Genomic DNA, 21,033 nt, shown 5'->3' on the forward strand with positions numbered 1-21,033 from the left:
TTAAGACAGGGAGAGATAGGTTCTTGATTAATCAGGGGATCAAGGGTTAAGGGGAGAAGGCAGGAGAATGGGGATGAGAAAAATATCAGCCATGATTGAATGGCGGAGCAGACTCGATGGGCCGAGTGGCCTAATTCTGCGCCTATGTCTTATGGTCTTATGGGGCTTTTTCGGGATACAAATTGAATTTTGAGGAGAGCGAGTGCTTTTTGGTCTTCCTGCTGGGGACGGGAGCTGGCTTGGGGGAATGCCGCTTTGGGTGCTGACTACTCATCTCAGGTGTACTGGGGTACAGGTGACTCAAGACTGGGCTCGGCTCCGTAAATTGCATTTCACGAGCCTAGTGGGCAGGGTCAAGGCGGATCTGTTGAGGTGGGACAGCCTGTCATTGGCAGGCCATGGACAGTTGGGAAAGATAAACGTTGTGCCGCATTTTTAATTGTTATTCCAGTGTTTACCAGTCTTCTTCGCGAAAGCATTTTTTATGGGGGTGGAACAGTTGATTTTGTTTGTCTGGGCAGGTATGGTAGTGAGGATTTAGAAAACGGTGCTTCAGAGAGGGCGAAGGTTAGTGATTCGGTTCTGCCAAATCTGATGTCTTATTGGGTTGCGAACGCTGAGAAGGTGCGGGGCTGGGGTAGGGGACCGGAGGCAATGTGGGTGAGGATTTGGAGACGGAGGACGACTAACTGCAGCTGCATTGTGTGGCAGCTCCCCGTGTGGCCCCCATTAAGGTGACAGTACGGGTCAATGGCCACCCGCTTGAGATGGAGTTGGACACTGGCGCAGCGGTCTCCGTGACCGCCCAGAGGACATTCGATCGCATCAAGCAGGGTATACAGACCCTTACATTAACCGACTCACAGGCCCGGTTGGCCACCTACACGGGGGAACCACTGGACATTGCAGGAACTACAATGACCCCTGTTGTTTATGGACGCCAGGAGGGGCGTTTCCAACTTATCGTGGTGCGCGGCCACGGGCCCAGCCTGTTGGCTCGGGACTGGTTGCGCCATTTGCGGTTGCAATGGCAGCACATCCTCCAAACAGTTTCTGAAGGGTTGACTGAGGTGCTAGGACGATACCCAGATGTATTCCAGCCTGGTTTGGCGAAAATAAAAGGGACCGTAGCCCGTATCCAAGTCGAACCAGGAGCCACGCCGCGCTATTTCCGGGCGCGCCTGGTGCCTTACGCCTTGCTCGAGAAGGTAGAAGGGGAGCTCACTCGTTTGGAAAGTTTGGGTATTATCAGGCCCGTCCGTTTTGCTGACTGTGCAGCACCAATTGTACCTGTAATGAAGCCAGACGCCACAGTTCGCTTGTGTGGCGACTATAAGCTTACAGTGAATACGGTTTCCCGACTCGACCGATATCCAATGCCTCGCATAGAGGATCTCTACGCGAAGCTTGCAGGTGGACTCTCGTTCACAAAATTAGATATGAGTCACGCCTACCTGCAGTTGGAGCTGGACCCTGCCTCCCGACCATATGTAACGATTAATACACACCGGGGCCTGTATGAATATACACGGTTGCCCTTTGGAGTATCCTCTGCCTGCGTAATTTTTCAACGTGTTATGGAGGGCATTTTGAGAGGTTTACCACGTGTTGCTGTCTACTTAGATGACGTTTTGATTACAGGGACGTCGGAGCAGGAACATTTGGAAAATCTGGAGGCTGTCCTTAGACGCTTTACGGAGGCTGGAGTCCGTTTACGTCGCACAAAGTGCATATTTCAGGCAAAGGAAGTAGTCTACCTAGGTTATGGGGTGGACCGCGAAGGTTTGCACCTCGTCGCAGAGAAGGTGCGTGCGATTCAACAGGCCCCCACCCCGACTGACACTTCGCATCTTCGTTCTTTTCTCGGTCTCGTAAACTATTACGGGAAGGTCCTCCCGAATCTGGCAACTACGCTGGCCCCTTTGCACCTTCTGCTAAAGAAAAATCACACCTGGGTGTGGGGTCAGCCGCAAGAAACCGCTTTCCGGCGGGTAAAGCAACAATTGTCGTCGTCTGGGTTACTAACCCACTATGATCCTGGAAAGCCTTTGCTCGTCACATGTGATGCATCCCCGTATGGTATTGGGGCCGTCCTGTCCCACAAGATGGAGAACGGGGCCGAGCGACCGATAGCTTTCGCCTCCCGCACATTGACTGCAGCGGAGAAAAAGTACGCGCAGATCGAGAAGGAGGGCCTGGCAGTGGTTTTTGCGGTGAAACGCTTCCACCAGTACGTGTATGGCTGCCATTTCACTATCGTGACTGATCATAAGCCTCTGCTGGGACTTTTCAGAGAGGATAAGCCAATACCGCCCATTGCTTCCGCACGGATCCAGCGCTGGGCTTTGTTGCTTGCTGTATACGAGTATTCTCTGGAGCACAAACCAGGAACACAGATAGCAAATGCCGACGCACTGAGCCGATTGCCTTTATCGACCGGCCCCATGTCGACCCCTACGACCGGTGAGGTGGTTGCAACCCTAAATTTTATGGACACCTTGCCTGTCACGGCATCACAGATCCGTGAGTGGACCCAGACGGAGCTGGTCCTGTCAAAGGTTCGGCACATAGTCCTGTATGGTGGGCAGCATAGACAGCTCCCAGCGAGTTGCGGGCATTTTCCTCCAAGCTGTCAGAATTCAGCGTGGAAGATGGCATCCTCTTGTGTGGGACGCGTGTGATTGTCCTGGAAAAAGGCCAGGAGCTAATACTAACAGACTTGCACAATGGGCATCCAGGTGTGACCAAAATGAAAATGTTGGCCCGGAGTTATGTCTGGTGGCCAGGCCTCAACACCAACATTGAGAAAGTGTCCCAAAACTGCTCCATTTGCCAGGAGCATCAGAAGCTTCCGCCGGCCGCACCCCTACATCACTGGGAATGGCCAGGGCGGCCTTGGGCACGCTTGCATGCAGATTTCGCAGGCCCTTTTCAAGGATCCATGTTCCTTCTATTAATTGACGTCCAGTCTAAATGGCTAGAGGTGCATAAGATGCAGGGGACAACGTCCTGCGCAACAATTGAAAAGATGCGTTTGTCTTTTAGTACGCCTGGCCTCCCCGAGGTGCTGGTCACGGATAACGGCACTCCATTCACGAGTGAGGAGTTTGCAAGGTTCACGAAGATGAATGGCATCCGCCATATCCGCACTGCCTCTTACCACCCGGCCTCAAATGGGTTGGCAGAGCGCGCAGTGCAGACATTCAAAAGAGGCCTCAAGAAGCAGTCTTCCGGATCAATGGACACGAGACTGGCTCGCTTTTTGTTTACGTATAGGACCACCCCCCATGCGGTGACTGGGGTAGCTCCCGCAGAACTCCTAATGGGCCGGAGACTTCGCACCCGCCTTAGTATGGTTTTCCCGGACATTGGCGCAAAAGTACGCCGCACACAAGAACGGCAGGGACAGGAATTTTCTCGGCATCGGCCGATTCGGCAGTTTGCGCCTGGTGACCCAGTGTTCGTTCGGAATTTTGCTGGTGGTGCCCAGTGGGTTCCTTGCGTAATCTTTCGCCAAACGGGCCCTATATCTTACCAGGTGCAAGCCCAGGGTCGTCTCCAGCGCAAACATGTAGACCACGTTCGGTCCAGAAGACAATCTCCTCAAAAGATTCCTCGCCCCCAGAGCTCATTTCTACAGCCGCAGAGACCAGAGACAAGGGAAGGCAGTCCTCACAATCTTCCACTGGTGCCTCACTCAAAGCCTGCGCAGGTAATTACAGAACCGAATGGAGATAGAGACACTGACATGACGGAGGCAGCAGATTCTGACTCCGAGATGGAGACACAGGATGCATCAGAGGGGGAATCCTCGGGTCCACGGGCCGTGGATGTACAACCGTTGCGCCGTTCATCACGGAAGCGCCGGTCTCCGTCTCGTTACACGCCGCCTGATCCAGCGCCGCGTGCAAATGGTGTCCGGCCTGCGGCAAAACGAGTCCGACGCCCTCCTTCGCCTGGGTCTTCGGTGGATTCCTTGGACTTTGGGGTGGGAGGGATGTTATAACCTGCCTGCTTACCATTGGCTGGGGACTAATGACAATCCCACAATCCTGTGGAAGTATGAGCTTCCCCAATGAGGGGGGCGGAGAAACCATTAGTAAACTCCAAGTATAAATAAAGCTGGCCAGTTTGGAACCAGCAGGAAGGAGTGTGCAGCAAGGGAAGTTGCAGCTGCTGTTATATATCTTTGTTATTGTAAATAAATGTTATTACTTTGTATCCTTAAAACTCGTGCTGGATTCTTCGTGGCCCTCACAAAACTCTCTAAGGTAGTGCAAGGGCTGGGTCCACAGGTTAACTGGTGAAGTACGAACCACAGCCAGAAGTTAACAGTTGTTATTGTACAGAATAATAAAACAGAGTTGTACCATCTACAACCGTGTTGGTTCATTTGTGTATCGGAACACCCAACACGACACTCCTCTGGACCCTTTCTAAGGCCAGCATATTCATCCTGAGATACGGGTCCCAAAACTGCTCACAATACTCCAAATGGAGTCTGACCAGAGCCTTATCCAGCCTCAGAATTACATTCGTGGTCCTGTATTCTAGCCCTCTTGACATGAATGCTAACGTTGCATTTGTTGACTAAACCTGCACGTTAACCTTAAGAGAATCGTGAACAAGGACTCCCAAGTCCCTTTGTGCTTCTGATTTCCTAAGCATTTCCCCATTTAGAAAATAGTCTATGCCTCCAATTCCTCCTTTCAAACTGCACACTTTTCCACATTCTATTCCATCTGCCACTTCTTGGCACACTCTCCCAGCCTGTCCAAGTCCTTCTGCAGCCCCCTTGCTCCCTCAATACTACCTATCTGTCTACAGATCATCTGTATCATCTGTGGACTTAGCAACAGTGCCATCAGTTCCTTCTTCCAAATCATTAATGTATATTGTGAAAAGCTGTGGTCCCAGCACAGACCCCTGAGGCACACCACTAGTCACCAGCTGCCATCCTGAAAAAGACTCCCTTATCCCCACTCTCTGCCTTCTGCCAGTCAGCCAATCCTCTATTCATGCCAGGATCTTACTCAACACCATGGGCTCTTAACTTATTTAACAGTCTCCTATGCGGCACCTTGTCAAAGGCTTTCTGGAAATCTAAATAAATCACATCCACTGATTCTCCTTCGTCTAACTTCCTTGTTACCACCTCAAAGAACTCTAACAGATTTGTCAAACATGACCTCCCCTTGACGAAGCCGTGCTGACTCAGTCCTATTTTATCATGCACTTCCAAGTACTCTGCAATCTCATCTTTAATAATGGACTCTAAAATCTTACCAATGACCAAAGTCAGGCTAACCAGCCTATAATTTCCCGTCTTTTGTCTCCCTCTCTTCTTAAACAGCGGTGTTACTTTGGTCACTTTTCAGTCGTCTGGGCTCCTTCCTGCCTCCAATGATTCCTGAAAGATCATCACCAATGCCTCCACAATTTCCTCAGCTATTTCTTTGAGAACCCTGTGATGTAATCCATCCAGTCCAGGAGATTTATCCACCTTCAGGCCTTTCAGTTTCCCCAGAATCTTCTCCTTAGTGATGGTCACTGCACTCACCTCTGCCCCTTGATTCTCCTGGAGCTCTGGCATCCCACTGGTGTCTTCCATATTGAAGACTGATGCAAAGTAACTATTTAGTTCCTCTGCCATTTCTTTGTTTCCTATTATTACTTCTCCAGCCACATTTTCCAGTGGTCCGATGTCTATTTTTGCCTCTTTCTTACTTTTTATATATTGATATATTCTTTTACATTACTAGCCAATATTTCATCTTATCCCCACAAATCGCTTAAGCAGCCCCATTATACCCCTACTGTGGGAACTAGGTCAGAAATACACAACAAAAGGTAGTCGGCATACAGGGACACGCTGGGCGGAATTCTCCCCCCCCCCCCCCCCACGCCGAGCGGGAGAATCGCCGGGGCACCGCGAGGGTCCCGCCATGCCGTCCCGATGCCCGCACGCGATTCTCCCCCCCCCCAACCGGCGCGGCGAGAATCACGGCTGGCTGCTGGGAGAATCGCCGCTCGCCGTTTGCAACGGGCAAGCGGCGATTCTCCGGCCCGGATGGGCCGAGCGGCCTGCCCAATACGACGGGCTCCCACCGGTGCCATCCACACCTAGTTGCTGCCGGCAGGAACAGTGCGGGAACGCTGGGGGGGGGGGGGGGGGGGGCGGCCTGTGGGGGGGGGGTTCCTCCACCGGGGGGGGGGGGTTTAAATGGGGTCTGGCCCGCGATCGGTGCCTACCGATCGGCGGGCCGGCCTCTCTGAAGGAGGACCTCCTTTCTTCCGCTACCCCGCAAGATCCATCTGACATCTTCTTGCGGGGCGGCCTCGGGGAGGATGGCAACCACGCTTGCGCGGGTGATGCCAGTTCCGCCACGTCATTTACTCGGCGCCGCCTTCACCCGGCGCCAATGCCCGGCGTGCGTAAATGACGCAACGTCGCTCCTAGCCCCCTGGGGGCGGGAGAATAGGGGGCTGGGAGCTGGTTCCGACGCCGGAGTGAAACACTCCGGTTCTCACTCCGGCGTCGGCACTTAAGACTCCCGATGGGAGAATTGCGCCCCCTATGTTCCACCTCCCACCCCCCACACTATCCTCCTCTACTTTTGGAACATGACACACCCCTGTCTAGCTCCCTCATGCAGTTCACCTCATTCGTATGAACAGTCGCCTTCTGATCATTATATAACTTGACCCAAGCCACAAACTTAGACCCAATTCCCAAACTGCTCCAGCACCGAAAACAAATAACTCCACTCACTTGATCAAATGTCTTCTCCGCATCCAGCGCCACCACCACCACCTGCTCCCTCCCTTCTGATGGGGAGAGCACCAAGTTCAGAAAGCACCGCACATTGAAGGACAACTGCTTATCATTTACAAACCTCATCTAATCCTCCCCAACCGCCTGTAAGAGGTACTCCTCCAGCTTAAGCGCCAATACTTTGGCAAGAATCTTGGCATCCATATTTAACAGGGACATTGTCCAATAAGACCCACACTCACTGGGTCAAATTTCCCTATCACCGCCTGATCCTCCTCAACTCCCACGGGGTCCTCCAACCCTGCCCTATCCGCTTCTTCCACTGTGGGAAACTCCAGTCCCTCCATAAATTCCCTCATTTCCGCCTTGTTTCCCAGGGGCTTTACCTATACAACCTTTTATAAAATTCCTCAAATGCCCTGTTCAACTGCTCCGGGGCCGTCACCAGCCCGCACTCCACCTCAGACTTGAACAATCTCCTGGGAGGCTGCCTGCCGGTGGAGCTGTCCTGCCAGCAAACAACTGGTCCACTCCCTGTGCTCGTACACACGCCCTTTGCCCGCCTCAACTGGCGCACCGCTTTTTCTATGGCCAAAAGATCAAACTGCGTCTGCAGTGCCTTTCTACTGGCCAAACGTTCTGGAGTGGGATCTCCCATCAACTTCCAAAATTTTGTCCAACAGCCACTGCTACTCCTCTCTTGCCTCCCTGTCCACCTGCACCTTATAAGAGCTGATCTTGCCCCTTACCATCACCTTCAACACCTCCCATTTCACAGATGGCGAGACCTCTCCCTTTTTAATAAACCCCACATAATCGTCAATCACCTTTGCCAACATGCACAAAAACCCGGATCCGCAAACAGCCCCACATCCATTCTTCACGTCGGCCTCTTTGCAGGCTCCTTCTTCAAGACCACGACCAGCAGGTGCGGAATCTGGTCTGAAATAACGATTGCCGGATTTTCCGCTTTCCTCACCCCCGACAACGATGACGCCCCCATAATAAAGAAATAAATCCTCGAATATACATTATGCACTGGCAAAAAAGATGTACTCTCTACCCCCCACCCCCCCTCCATCAGCCATGGCCACCCTGCGGGCCCCCCCCCCATGACCACCCTGCGGGCCCCCCCGCCCCCCCCCCCCCCCTCCCGCCCCCCCCCCCCCCCTCCCGCCTCCCCGCCGCCAACCTCTTGGGCCCAACATCCACCCAAAATGGCCCCCCCCGCCCCATGAATGGGACCTGGGTCGAAATTCTCTGGAAACGGCGCGATGTCCGCCGACTGGCGCCCAAAACGGCGCAAATCAGTCGGGCATCGCGCCGCCCCAAAGGTGCGGAAGGCTCCGCATCTTTGGGGGCTGAGCCCCAACCTTAAGGGGCTAGGCCCGCGCCGGATGAATTTCCGCCTCGCCAGCTGGTGGAAAAGGCCTTTGGTGCCACGACAGCTGGCGCGGAAATGACATCTCCGGGCGGCGCATGCGCGGGAGCATCAGCGGCCGCTGACAGCATTCCCGCGCATGCGCAGTGGAGGGAGTCTCTTCCGCCTCTGCCATGGTGGAGACCGTGGCGAAGGTGAAAGGGAAAGAGTGCCCCCACGGCACAGGCCCGCCCGCGGATCGGTGGGCCCCGATCGCGGGCCAGGCCACCGTGGGGGCACCCCCCGGGGCCAGATCGCCCCGCGCCCCCCCCTAGGAACCCCGGAGCCCGCCCGCGCCGCCTTGTCCCGTCGGTAAGGTAGGTGGTTTAATCTACGCCGGCGGGACAGGCATTTTAGCGGCGGGACTTCGGATCATCCGGGCCGGAGAATCGCGGGAGGGGGCCCGCCAACCGGCGCGGCGCGTTTCCCGCCCCCGCCGACTATACGGTGGTGGAGAATTCGGCAACCGGCGGGGGCGGGATTCATGCCAGCCCCCGGCGATTCTCCGACCCGGCGGGGGGTCGGAGAATCTCGCCCCTGATGTGTTATATATGTTGGATTAACACGGACTGCAACTCGATGCAGTATCATTTGAAAACAGGCTTCCAACGCTGTAGATGGTTCAACACTGCTTTATTGAACTTGCCGAGTAAAGTACACAGTTCGCTGTGGGTTGACACTCTATTAATCTAAGCTTGCTAACCTTGGTCTGGCTTGCCCAGACTTGCTCTGTGCTATATGTAGTAGGTGCTGACTATACATTGCACCCTGACTGTTGCTACAGCTATCACCAGTACGAAGAGGCCGAGCCTTCCTGCCTCGTGTGTTTTATACTGGTCATGTGCCCTGTAGTGTCCTGCCTGGTGATTGGTTGTTCTGTATTCTGTGTGGTGATTGGTTCCGGTGTGTGTCCATCACTGCCTGCCTGTATCTCATTATGAACATGAGTGCATATTATGACAGGACCAAGCACTGCCCCCAGTCACCGAAAACCAACAACCCCTCCCTATCCCAGAAACTCCCCAACCATTTGCTCTGCTTGCTCCCCATCCCCGCACCATTCACATCTCCTAGGCCAATCGAAACCTGTCCACAGTCTCGGCCGGCCACAGGCCTTCCCCCATCTCACTCTCATGATGATAATTCTGATGTGTAAATGAATCGTGTAGGGAACCACAGATGAGAATCTGTGGGCCGTCATGGTGGCACAGTGGTTAGCACTGCTGCCTCACAGCGCCAGGGATCTAAGTATGATTCCGACCTTGGGAGACTGTCTGTGTGTGGTTTGTACATTCTCCCTGTGTCTGCGTGGAATTCCTCTGGGTGCTCTGGTTTCCTCTCACAGTCCAAAGATGTCCAGGTTAGGTGGATTGGCCATGTTAAATTGCCTTTAGTGTCCAAAGGTTAGGTGAGGTCACAGGAATAGGGCAGAGGCATGAGCCTAAGTGGGGTGCTCTTTTGGAGGGTGGGTGCAGACTTGATGGACCGAATGGCCTCCTTCTGCACTGTGCAGATCTTCACCTTACGGTTACATATCAAGGTAAGTTACAGTCCTGTTATGCTCTGCCTACATGAAGCCAAGCTAGAATTAAGACATAAAATGGCTTAGGTAGGACTTAGCTGCTTTTCACATAGTGACAGGTAACTATTGCAAGGCTGGGAAGTTCTGATTAGAGGGTTTTGCCCCATGGTTGCCAGTTTCTTCTCTTTCTCTGCAGTTGTTCCTTCTATTCAATGATTGGAATTACTCTTCTATGAGAATTATCTTCAAAATGGTCTGTACCCATGCCTGTACTTTAATGGTCCTACTGTATTAGTTTAGACTAGCCTGAAAGTCATCCAAAAATTAGCACAAATTAATGTTGTGAGCAGCATTCAGATGTTAATGGGTGACTTTTGAACACCTTAATAAACATAACAATTGTTCAACAGACAAACATTTGGGGGTAGAGAAGGGTGGGAAGGATGATGGGGAGTATCCTGGACAGTAGCAGATGACAGAGTCCATTGCCCATGTGGGCTCTCGGGCTTTGGAAATGTATCTGCAGGAGTGTAGATGCCTCTTGTTCCGATGCAAATTCACTGCCTTGCCACTGACCCTGCACACTCTGGTAAGGCCAGCATTGGATGGCTCTAGCAGTCCGGATCACGCCGCATCCCCTTGTACAAATTGGGGACCCCAATCTCTTGGTAAGACGATTTACATGAATGAGCATGCAGAGAGTTATCTCAATTAATGGGTATTTAAAGATCACCTGTGGGGTTCCTGGCTGTCAAAGATTCCTTTGAATTCGTCCAGGTAGTTGGCAAAATGTTCTGTAAAGTCGGCAAAGTGCTCCAAGCTACTGAGGCTCTGGATGTCCCTCCATGCTCGGTCTGACAGCCAGTCAGAAGCTGGGTTGGGATTCAGTAATTGGACTGATCCTCCAGAGAGAAGGTAATGCCATTCATGCTGTTCAATACATTCAAATTAGGACAGGTCATTACAACAGTACGAATATGTAAATAAAAATAGAAAATGTTGGATGTACTCAGAAGGTCATCAGCAATTGAAAAAGAGAAAAACTGGGTTAACATTTTGGGTTGATATCTTTGAGTAGACTAGGCCTGAAAAGTTGACACAAAAGTGAAAGACTGCTGATTCTGAAGTAAGCCGTTAACTTTCTTTCTCCACAGATGCTGCCTGACTTGTTGCATGTTTTCAACAATTTCTCTTTTTATTTCTGAACAGTTAAGATCTCGTTTCTTTCTGATGTTCACAGAGGTGTTGAATACGTTCATTGTTTTTTTAATTTTTCCTCGGATAATAGTGTTTGCTCATTTTATTTATTTCAGTAATTAATTAGATCAAGATTAGTTTTGTTGTTGCACAAGGAGGTGTGACTATGGAAGTCCGCCTTCCAGCATTTGCGACAGGGAGATTGGTGAACATGAAGTCAAATAGAGTTTACCTTTGTAGTGGTACTTTCGCCACCTATTACAGGTCCCGTGTGACAGTTACGTCCTTTCTGACTCAGCCAGCTTGGGCAGTAGTTTTGCTGCTGTCTTGGTGATGGACGTTTAGCAAAATAACCAACAGTGACTTGAGGAAAAGTGGTTTTACACAATGTGGTTAGAATCTGGAATGCATTGCCTACGAATGTGGTGGCACCTCTTAATTGGGGCTTTCAGAGGGGAATTGGACAAACACCTGAAGAGAAAAGCAAACTCAGAGCAACAGGGAAAGGGTAGGGGACTGAAACTAGCTGAGCTGCTCTTGCAGAGAGCCAGCATGGACACAATGGACCGAATAGTCTCCTTCTATGCTGTAACCATTCTATAATCCTAAGAGTACAATCTTTGGTCTTGTTACCTTCAGTGCTTCTTCCCAGTGGTGTTCATCATGGAGCACGACAAAATGATCAGCTGAGGGAGGGTGACACTGGAGGGTGACAATCAATAGGGATGATCTAATGGTATGAAACTTTCTGGGGTCCAAAATTAATGCTGAGGACTCCCAGGGGCAATCCATCCTGTCTGTATATCATTGTGCTACTTCCTTCTGTGCTGTTAAAACTTTTTTCATTGATTTATGATATGTGGACATCGCTGGCTAGGCCAGCATTTATTGAACATTCCGTATTGCCTTTAGGGATGGGTAATACATGTGGCCTAACCAGCGACACCACATCCTGGAATCAAATGAATCAAAACAGCAGACAAGGAAGCAGCACAATAAACCCTGAATAAGATTAGAGTTGAAAGTGAAATCTGTGGTGGGGAGTTAAAAATGACACAAGCAAAATTCCATCTTTTCAACAAGGATTTCTATGATTAGGCCAATAGACATTTATTCCTATGTTACTGACCATGTCAATCTTGTTATCATTCATCATGATTCTTACGCACACCAGGAAAGCAAACATTAGCTTGTGTTTCTCGAAGAGGCTCCTGCAGACGCTGAGGTACAGACTGTAGGTGAAGTGATTATTGATGAGTTTTATCCTCTTCTCCACAGTATCTGATAAACAAAATTAACAGTTGTGTGTAAGTCATTCCCAACTCAGTCTCATATCATTTCAGAAGAATATTCAAATACACCTCTCTTTCTGTCTCATTTTCTATCTGCCTTTTTAAAAGTTGATCTACAGGGCATGATCTATCGGCCACATTACGCTCGAAAGGGGACGTGACAGGATACCCCCGGGATTCCCGACAGACATTGCGCCTCACAAGATCTAACCAGACGCGTCGCGATCTGGTTCCTGTCCACAATGGGCAGGAACCAGTCTTGCACGGCTAAGTGGGTTTAAGAACTCACTTCACTGTGCTGACACTGGATCTAACCAGCTCCCAGCATCTACCGGTATCCCCAGGGAGACCCCAGCCAGGCGCCGATCAGTACTGGTCCATGCATGTGTGGACCTGGTGGAATGGCACGTGGGCCATCTCTCAGGCCAGGAGAGGCCCCTGAGTGGTCCGGGGCAGGGTAAGGTGGCACCCTGGCTCTCCCTGGCACCTGTCACCTTTGCATTACCAGGCTGGCACTTGGCACTGTGGCATTGCCATCCTGGCACTTGCAAGGTGCCAGGGTGGCAGTGTCAGGGTGCCCAGGTGCCAGGGTTGCATTGCAAAGAGTCACAGTCTGAGGGGGGGCCATGCCCATGAAAGGAGGGAGAGGAGCGCTATGAAGGGTGGGGGGATGAAGGGCGGGTATGAGGGGCCTCTGGAAGGTAGGGGAGCGGTGAAGGTGCGGCCCTGAAAGGTGGAGGGGAAGACCTGGAAATGGGGAGCCTTCAGTGACCGCATAGAGGGGTGTCCTCACTTGGGAGGTGGTGTGGGGCAGTGCCCATGTGTGTGGGTGGGGGGGGTGGGGGGTGGGGGGGGGTAACATTGTCCGTGGGTGGGGTATTGGGGGATCCTCATGCTCAACTAGAGATTCGGGCACCCTTTCAAAAGGGTGGCCCAGTCTCGGAGGAGTCAGTCTGGCCAGTGAGTACAGTTCCCCAGTGCTGGAAAAAATTCTTGGGGCGCGATTTAACACAAACATTTCTATGTGTCATTTGTGGCGGGTTTTGCTGGGGGTTTCCTGCGGCTCTGCTGGCGAGTTCCCCACTGCTATCTAATGACACTTAGTCACTTAGCCCACACTTAGGGCATGATTGTACGGCACAGTGTGCCCAAAAAGCAGCCCGTCACAGCGCAGCATGGCCGATAGACGCCGGAAGACCCTGCTCCCGGGATTTACCCGGCTCGCAACGTTTTGCGAGATCTAAGGCGATCTCACGAGACGTTGCGATGTAAATCCTACCAATTGCGGGATCTGTCCCTCAGCCTCGGAGACCTTGGGCGAGCGCCATTCATTACTGGTCTCCACAAACGGGGGCCATATGGAACGGCACTCGTGGGGGTGTCCAGGGGATTGGAGGCCCCCAGGTGCATGCCCTTTGGGAAGGGTGGTACCCTGGCACTGCTGGTGCCAGCCTTGCACCCTGACAGTGCCAGCCTGGAACCTTGGCAGTTCCACCTGAGTACCAGCCTGGCATTGCCAAGGTGCCCAGGTGGCATTTTCTGTGAAGTGGCGATCGGGCCGGTGGTGCCCTGCATGGGTGTTGGAGTGGGGGGTGCGTTCGGGAAGGGGGGGGGTGCCTTCCTATAGTGCGTTGGGGCTTGGCGGGGGTGGGGGGGAAATCGCTTCAGGGCTTCAGAGATAGGGACACCATTTAAAAATGAGGACACCCCACTATGAGGTCCCTGGGGGCCCCACTCTTCAGGCCCCTTCTAGCCCCATTACAGGTCCCCCTTCCATGACCTCCACCCGTCACCCTCCCCCTCAACCGCCCAGAGGCCCCTACTTAGCTGTCCTGCACCCTCCACCCGTCATACCTCCCCTCCACCCTCCTTTCATGGACATGACCCCCTCTCAGGCCCTGACCCTTGAAGGTGCCATCCTGGCAGCTGCGCACTTTTGCACTGCCAGCTTGCAGTGTGCCAGATTGGCAATTCCAAGGTGCAAGCCTGGTAGTACCAAGGTGGGCACATTCCAGGGGTAGAGCCAGGGGGCCACCCTGCACTGTCACTGACCACCCAGGAGCCTCAGATGGCCTGGGACATGCTCGGGTGCCATTCGCCTCCTCCACGTTTGCATGGACCAGTACTGAACGGCGCCCCGCTGCCATATCACTGGAGAGGCCGGTAGATTCCAGGAGGCTGGAAGATACTGGATAAGCTCCCCCAAGTAGGTGTGGGATGATGCACAATCAATTGCACAAAGACTCGTGTTGGGTACAACTGAGGCGTTATTGCTCTAAGGTGTGTGGCCTCCCACAGTAGCTGGCGAAATGGCTGCAGCCTGGAGGACACACATATTTATACTCCGCCTACTGGGTGGAGCCAGCAGGCAGGGACTACCAACGTACCTGAGTACAGGTCCTACCATACATCATTTAATAGAGGTGCAACAGTGGTTTACCACATTCACCCCCTGTTAAAATTGAGTCCGGTGGGGGTGGTGGAGAACTATATACAACAAATGGTTTTCTTTTTACATTTACATTTACAATTTTTGATAGAGAGGGAAAAAAATGACTTTTGAGGTCCAGTGGACCAGTTAGAGGTTTAACCGGTCCGGGGCCACGATGTGCCGCTGGGAGCGACGTAGTGGTGGCGGCGATGCCGATGCTGGTCTTATGTCCGGAGCCTCCGCGAGTGTGCCAAAATCCTCTTCATCCTCGAGCGTGGGCAGGGGGAGGATGGATGGTCCCGGGCGGGTTGCTGCTGGGAGCGCCGGACGAGGGGAGGGTGGTGCCGGGCCGGGTGTGTGACCTGCTGGTGCCAAGTCCCTGAGGGAGACAGTAACCTGGCGGCCGTCAGGGTACGCCACGTAGGCATACTGGGGGTTTGCATGGAGCAATTGCACCCTTTTCACCAACGGGTCCGCCTTGTGGAGTCGGACATGCCAACGGAGCAGGACAGGTTCTGGAGCTGCGAGCCAAGTCGGGAGCGACACCCCGGATGTGGACTTCCTGGGGAAGGCAAAAAGACGTTCATGGGGTGTATTGTTAGTGACAGTGCAGAGTAATGAGCGAATGGAGTGTAGTGCATCAGGGAGGACCTCCTGCCAGCGGGAGGCCGGGAGGTTCCTGGACCGTAGGGCCAGTTGGACGGCCCTCCATACCGTCCCATTCTCCCTCTCTACCTGTCCGTTTCCCCGGGGGTTGTAGTTTGTAGTTCTGCTGGAGGCGATACCCCTGCTGAGCAGGAACTGATGCAGCTCATCACTCATGAAGGAGGATTCCTTGTCACTGTGGATGTAGGCGGGGAAACCGAACAGAGCAAAGATTATGTTGAGGGCTTTGATGACGGTGGCAGACGTCATTTCGGGGCATGGGATGGCGAAGGGGAATCTGGAGTACTCATCGACCACACTGAGAAAATACGTGTTATGGTCGGTGGAGGGGAGGGGCCCTTTGAAATCCACACTGAGGCGCTCAAAGGGGCGGGAGGCCTTCACCAGGCGCGCACGGTCCGGCCGGTAGAAGTGCGGCTTGCACTCCGCACAGACCTGGCAGTCCCTGGTGATTGTCCGTACTTCCTCGACGGAGTAGGGCAGATTGCGGGTCTTTTTGAAATGGTACAACCGTGTGACTCCCGGGTGACAAAGACTGTCGTGCAGGGTCCGGAGTCGGTCTACCTGTGCGCTGGCACATGTACCTCGGGGTAGGGCGTCTGGGGGCTCGTTGAGCTTACCGGGGCGATATAAAATCTCGTAATTAGTGAGTGAGAACGGCGACGAGCTCGTGGGCCTGGCGGAGAGAGTGGAGCGGCACGAGGCGCTGCACAAGACGTGGGCGGGAAGACTCGACCTGGAGAACAGATCAAGGAGAAACAACTTGAGGATCCTGGGTCTCCCAGAAGGAATGGAGGGGGCCGATGCCGCGGCATATGTGGGCACAATGATCGGGATGCTGATGGGTGTGGAGGCCCCCCCGAGATTGCTGGAGCTGGATGGGGCGCACCGAGTGCTAGCGAGGAAGCCCAATGCAAAAGAGCCGCCAAGGGCGATGGTGGTGAGATTTCACCGGTTTACGGACAGAGAGAGGGTCCTGAAATTGGCCAAGAAGGAACAGAGCAGCAAGTGGGACAATGCGGAGATCAGAATATACCCGGACTGGAGCGCGGAGGTCGCTAAGCGGAGAGCGGGTTTCAACCGGGCCAAAGCGGTGCTGCACCGGAAAGGGGTGAAATTTGGAATGCTGCAGCCAGCGCAACTGTGGGTTACACATAATGGCCAACACCACTACTTCGAAACGCCCAAAGAGGCGTGGACCTTTATATTAGCTGAAAAATTGGACTCTAATTGAGGGTTTGTGTGGGAGGGGGGTGTTTGAGGGGTGAAGTATGATGTTTGTTGTACATAGGGGGTCAACCACGCGCAGGAAAGGATATATGGGCTGGGGGAGAGCGACAAGGCCATGACAGGAGCAGCGCCATGGGGAGCGGGGCAGGCTTTGGGAAGCGCGGGGCTTTTCCCGCGCGCGGCAAAAAAATAAAATAAAAAGGGCGGGAAGGGGACAAAGGAATGTACATTGATTGGGAGAGACCCACACGGGGGGGTTAAAGGGATGGCGGGGGAAGCCGGGGTCAGCAGGTGTCAGCTGACTTACGGGAGGGATATGGGGGAGCAAAAAAGCTAGACGGGGATCTAGCGGGGGGGGGTGGGGGGGAGAGGAGGGAGGTGGGGAAGAGGGGGGGGGGAAAGGGTTGCTGCTGCACTGGCCGAAAGAGAACGGGACACAGAAGAGTTGGCTGGGCCGGGGGACCCCCAGCTGGGGGACTGGAGAGTGAGGGAGACGCGGACAAGGGTGGAACGTGAGGGGCCTGAATGGGCCGGTGAAGCGGGCTCGAGTGTTCGCGCACTTGAAGGGACTGAAGGCAGATGTGGCAATGCTCCAAGAGACACACCTGAAGGTGGCGGACCAGGTCAGGTTAAGAAAGGGATGGGTAGCACAGGTATTTCACTCGGGATTGGACGCAAAAAATAGAGGGGTGGCAATTCTGGTGGGAAAGCATGTGTCATTTGGGGCCAAGACTATCGTAGCGGATAATGGAGGGAGATATGTGATGGTGAGCTGTAGGTTGCAAGGGACGTGGGTGGTGTTGGTAAATGTATACGCCCCGAACTGGGATGATGCTGGATTCATGAAGCGCATGTTGGGGCGCATTCCAGACCTGGAGATAGGAGGACTAATAATGGGAGGGGACTTCAATACGGTGCTGGACCCAGCACTGGACCGCTCCAGATCAAGGACGGGAAGGAGGCCGGCGACGGCCAAGGTACTTAGGGGGTTTATGGATCAGATGGGGGGAGTAGACCCATGGAGGTTTGCAAGACCGCAGGCCAGGGAATTTTCTTTTTTCTCCCACGTGCATAAGGATTACTCCCGGATAGATTTCTTTGTTCTGGGCAGGGCGCTCACCCCGAGAGTGGGGGGGACGGAGTATTCGGCCATAGCCGTTTCGGACCATGCCCCGCACTGGGTGGAACTGGAGCTGGGAGAGGAGAGGGACCAACGCCCGCTGTGGCGGCTGGATGTGGGACTGCTGGCCGATGAGGTGGTGTGTGGGAAGGTGAGGGGGTGTATTGAAAGGTACTTGGAGGCCAACGAGAACGGGGAGGTGCGAGTGGGAGTGGTATGGGAGGCGATGAAGGCAGTGATCAGGGAAGAGCTGATCTCCATCAGGGCTCATAGGGAGAAGATAGAGGGAATGGAAAGGGAGAGGTTAGTGGGGGAGATCTTGCGGGTGGACAGGAGATACGCAGAGGCCCCGGAGGAAAGATTACTTGGGGAAAGGCGACGGCTCCAGACGGAGTTTGACCTGCTGACCACGGGCAAGGCGGAGGCACAGTGGAGGAAGGCGCAAGGGGCGACTTACGAGTACGGGGAGAGGGCTAGTCGGATGCTGGCGCACCAGCTCCGTAAGAGGGCGGCAGCGAGGGAAATAGGAATCAAAGATGGAAGGGGAGCCACTGTACGAAGTGCAACGAAAATAAATAAGGTATTTAAGGACTTTTATGAAGAGCTGTCCAGGTCCCAGCCCCCAGGGGGGGAAGGGGGGATGAGGCGATTCCTGGACCAGCTGGGGTTCCCGAGGGTGGAGGAGCAGGAGGCGGTTGGTTTGGGGGCACCAATTGGGCTGGAGGAGTTGAGTAAGGGTTTGGGGAGCATGCAGGCGGGGAAGGCCCCGGGGCCGGACGGGTTCCCGGTGGAATTCTACAGAAAATATGTGGACCTGCTGGCCCCGCTACCAGTGAGGACCTTCAACGAGGCAAGAGAGGAGGGAACCCTGCCCCAGACAATGTCGGAGGCGACAATCTCCCTGATCCTAAAGCGAGACAAGGATCCACTGCAATGTGGATCGTACAGGCCGATTTCGCTCCTCAATGTGGATGCTAAGCTATTGGCGAAGGTACTGGCCACTAGGATTGAGGACTGTGTCCCGGGGGTGATACACGAGGACCAAACGGGATTTGTAAAGGGCAGGCAGTTAAATACCAATGTGCGGCGGCTCTTAAACGTGATAACGATGACATCGGAGGAGGGAGAGGCGGAGATAGTGGCACCTATGGACGCGGAAAAAGCCTTTGACCGAGTAGAGTGGGAGTACCTCTGGGAGGTATTGCGCAGGTTTGGGTTCAGGGGAGGGTTTATTAGATGGGTTAAGCTCCTTTACAGCGCCCTGGTGGCGAGCGTAGTGACAAACCGGCGGAGGTCAGAGTACTTTCGGCTGTACCGAGGGACGAGACAGGGGTGTCCCCTGTCCCCCCTGTTGTTTGCACTGGCGATCGAACCCTTGGCCATATCACTTAGGGAGTCTCAGAAATGGAGGGGGATAGTCCGCGGGGGAGAGGAGCATCGGGTATCGCTATATGCGGATGACCTGCTGCTATACGTGGCGGACCCAATGGAGGGGATGGTGGAGGTCATGCAGACTCTGAAGGAGTTTGGAGAGTTTTCGGGCTACAAGCTTAATGTAGAGAAGAGTGAGCTTTTTGTACTACAGGCAGGGGACCAAGAAAGAGGGATAGGGGACCTGCCGCTGAGGAGGGCGGAGAGGAGTTTTCGGTATCTGGGGATCCAGATAGCCAGAAGTTGGGGGGCCCTACATAACTTGAATTTGACGAGGGTGGTGGAGCAAATGGAGGAGGATTTTAAAAGATGGGACATGCTCCCGCTCTCGTTGGCGGGTAGGGTGCAGTCGGTCAAAATGGTGGTCCTTCCGAGGTTTTTGTTCGTGTTTCAGTGCCTCCCCATCGTGATCACCAAGGGCTTTTTCAAGAGAGTAGGTAGGAGTATTATGGGGTTTGTGTGGGCGAATAAGACCCCGAGGGTTAGGCGAGGGTTCTTGGAACGCAGCAGGGACCGAGGAGGGTTGGCTTTGCCAAACCTAGAGAGTTACTACTGGGCAGCAAATGTGGCGATGATCCGTAAGTGTGTTATGGAGGGAGAGGGGGCGGCATGGAAGAGGATGGAGATGGCGTCCTGCAAAGGAACGAGCCTGGGGGCGTTGGTAACGGCACCGCTGCCGCTCTCGCCGACAAAATACACCACAAGCCCGGTGGTGGCGGCAACATTAAAGATCTGGGGCCAGTGGAGAAGACACAGGGGTGCAATGGGAGCATCGGTGTGGTCCCCAATCAGGGGTAACCACCGGTTTGTCCCAGGGAAGATGGACAGGGGGTTCCAAGGCTGGCATCGGGCGGGGATAAGAAGAATGGGGGACCTGTTCATTGACGGGACATTTGCGAGTCTAGGGGCACTGGAGGAGAAATTTGAGTTACCCCTGGGAAATGCATTTAGATATATGCAGGTGAGGGCTTTTGTGAGGCGACAGGTGAGGGAATTTCCGTTGCTCCCGGCACGAGAAGTTCAAGATAGGGTGATCTCGGGGGTATGGGTCGGGGAGGGCAAGGTATCGGAAATATACCAAGAGATGAAAGAAGAGGGGGAAGCGCTAGTAGAAGAAGTGAAAGGTAAATGGGAGGAGGAGCTGGGGGAGGAGATTGAGGAAGGGCTATGGGCCGACGCCCTGGGTAGGGTTAATACCTCTTCCTCGTGTGCCAGGCTCAGTCTGATACAATTTAAGGTGGTTCACAGAGCGCATTTGACGAGGGCGAGGCTGAGTAGGTTCTTTGGGGTAGAGGATAGATGTGAAAGATGTTCAGGGAGCCCGGCGAACCATGTCCATATGTGTTGGTCATGCTCGGCATTGGAGGGGTTCTGGAGAGGAGTGGCGGGAGTAATATCACAGGTGGTGAAAGTCCGGGTCAAGCCAAGCTGGGGACTAGCAATATTTGGAGTAGTGGATGAGCCGGGAGTGCAGGAGGCGAAAGAGGCCGGAATTCTGGCCTTTGCCTCCCTAGTAGCCCGGCGAAGGGTCTTGCTACTGTGGAAGCAGGCGAAGCCCCCTAGCCTGGAGGCCTGGATTAATGACATGGCGGGGTTCATAAAATTGGAGAGAATTAAGTTTGCTTTGAGAGGGTCTGCACAGGGGTTTTACAGGCGGTGGCAACCGTTCCTAGATTATCTCGCGGAGCGTTAGAAGAAGGTCGATCAGCAGCAGCAGCAGCAACCCTGGGCGCGGGGGGGGGGGGGGGGGGGGGGGGTGGGGAACGAGAGACTGTCTGAGGGGATGGACGAGCGGGAGATAGCATGGCGGGTGGGGGGAAACGTTACGCGCGGCCAAGAGCCAGTGTATAAAGCTATGTAAATATACCATCTTGCCTTGTATATATCTTGCTCAGGGAGATTTTGCGTTATTTTGTTACCGGGGGGGGGGGGGGGGGTTATTGTTTGTA

At 53.8% G+C, this 21,033-nt stretch overlaps 1 protein-coding gene across 1 annotated transcript in view; it reads right to left on the reverse strand.

The window, feature by feature from the left end:
* dnah1 (dynein, axonemal, heavy chain 1) overlaps positions 1–21,033 on the reverse strand; it is a 1,119,271-nt gene that overhangs the window by 199,206 nt on the left and 899,032 nt on the right. Inside the window, exons 65-66 of the mRNA XM_072472076.1 lie at positions 12,044–12,195; positions 10,451–10,647 (exon numbers count right to left, since the gene is read on the reverse strand). Coding sequence (XP_072328177.1) covers positions 10,451–10,647; positions 12,044–12,195 — 349 coding nt within the window. The remainder of the gene's footprint in view (positions 1–10,450; positions 10,648–12,043; positions 12,196–21,033) is intronic.

The sequence above is a fragment of the Scyliorhinus torazame genome, chromosome 13 (assembly GCF_047496885.1).
Source record: "Scyliorhinus torazame isolate Kashiwa2021f chromosome 13, sScyTor2.1, whole genome shotgun sequence".
NCBI lineage: Eukaryota > Metazoa > Chordata > Chondrichthyes > Carcharhiniformes > Scyliorhinidae > Scyliorhinus > Scyliorhinus torazame.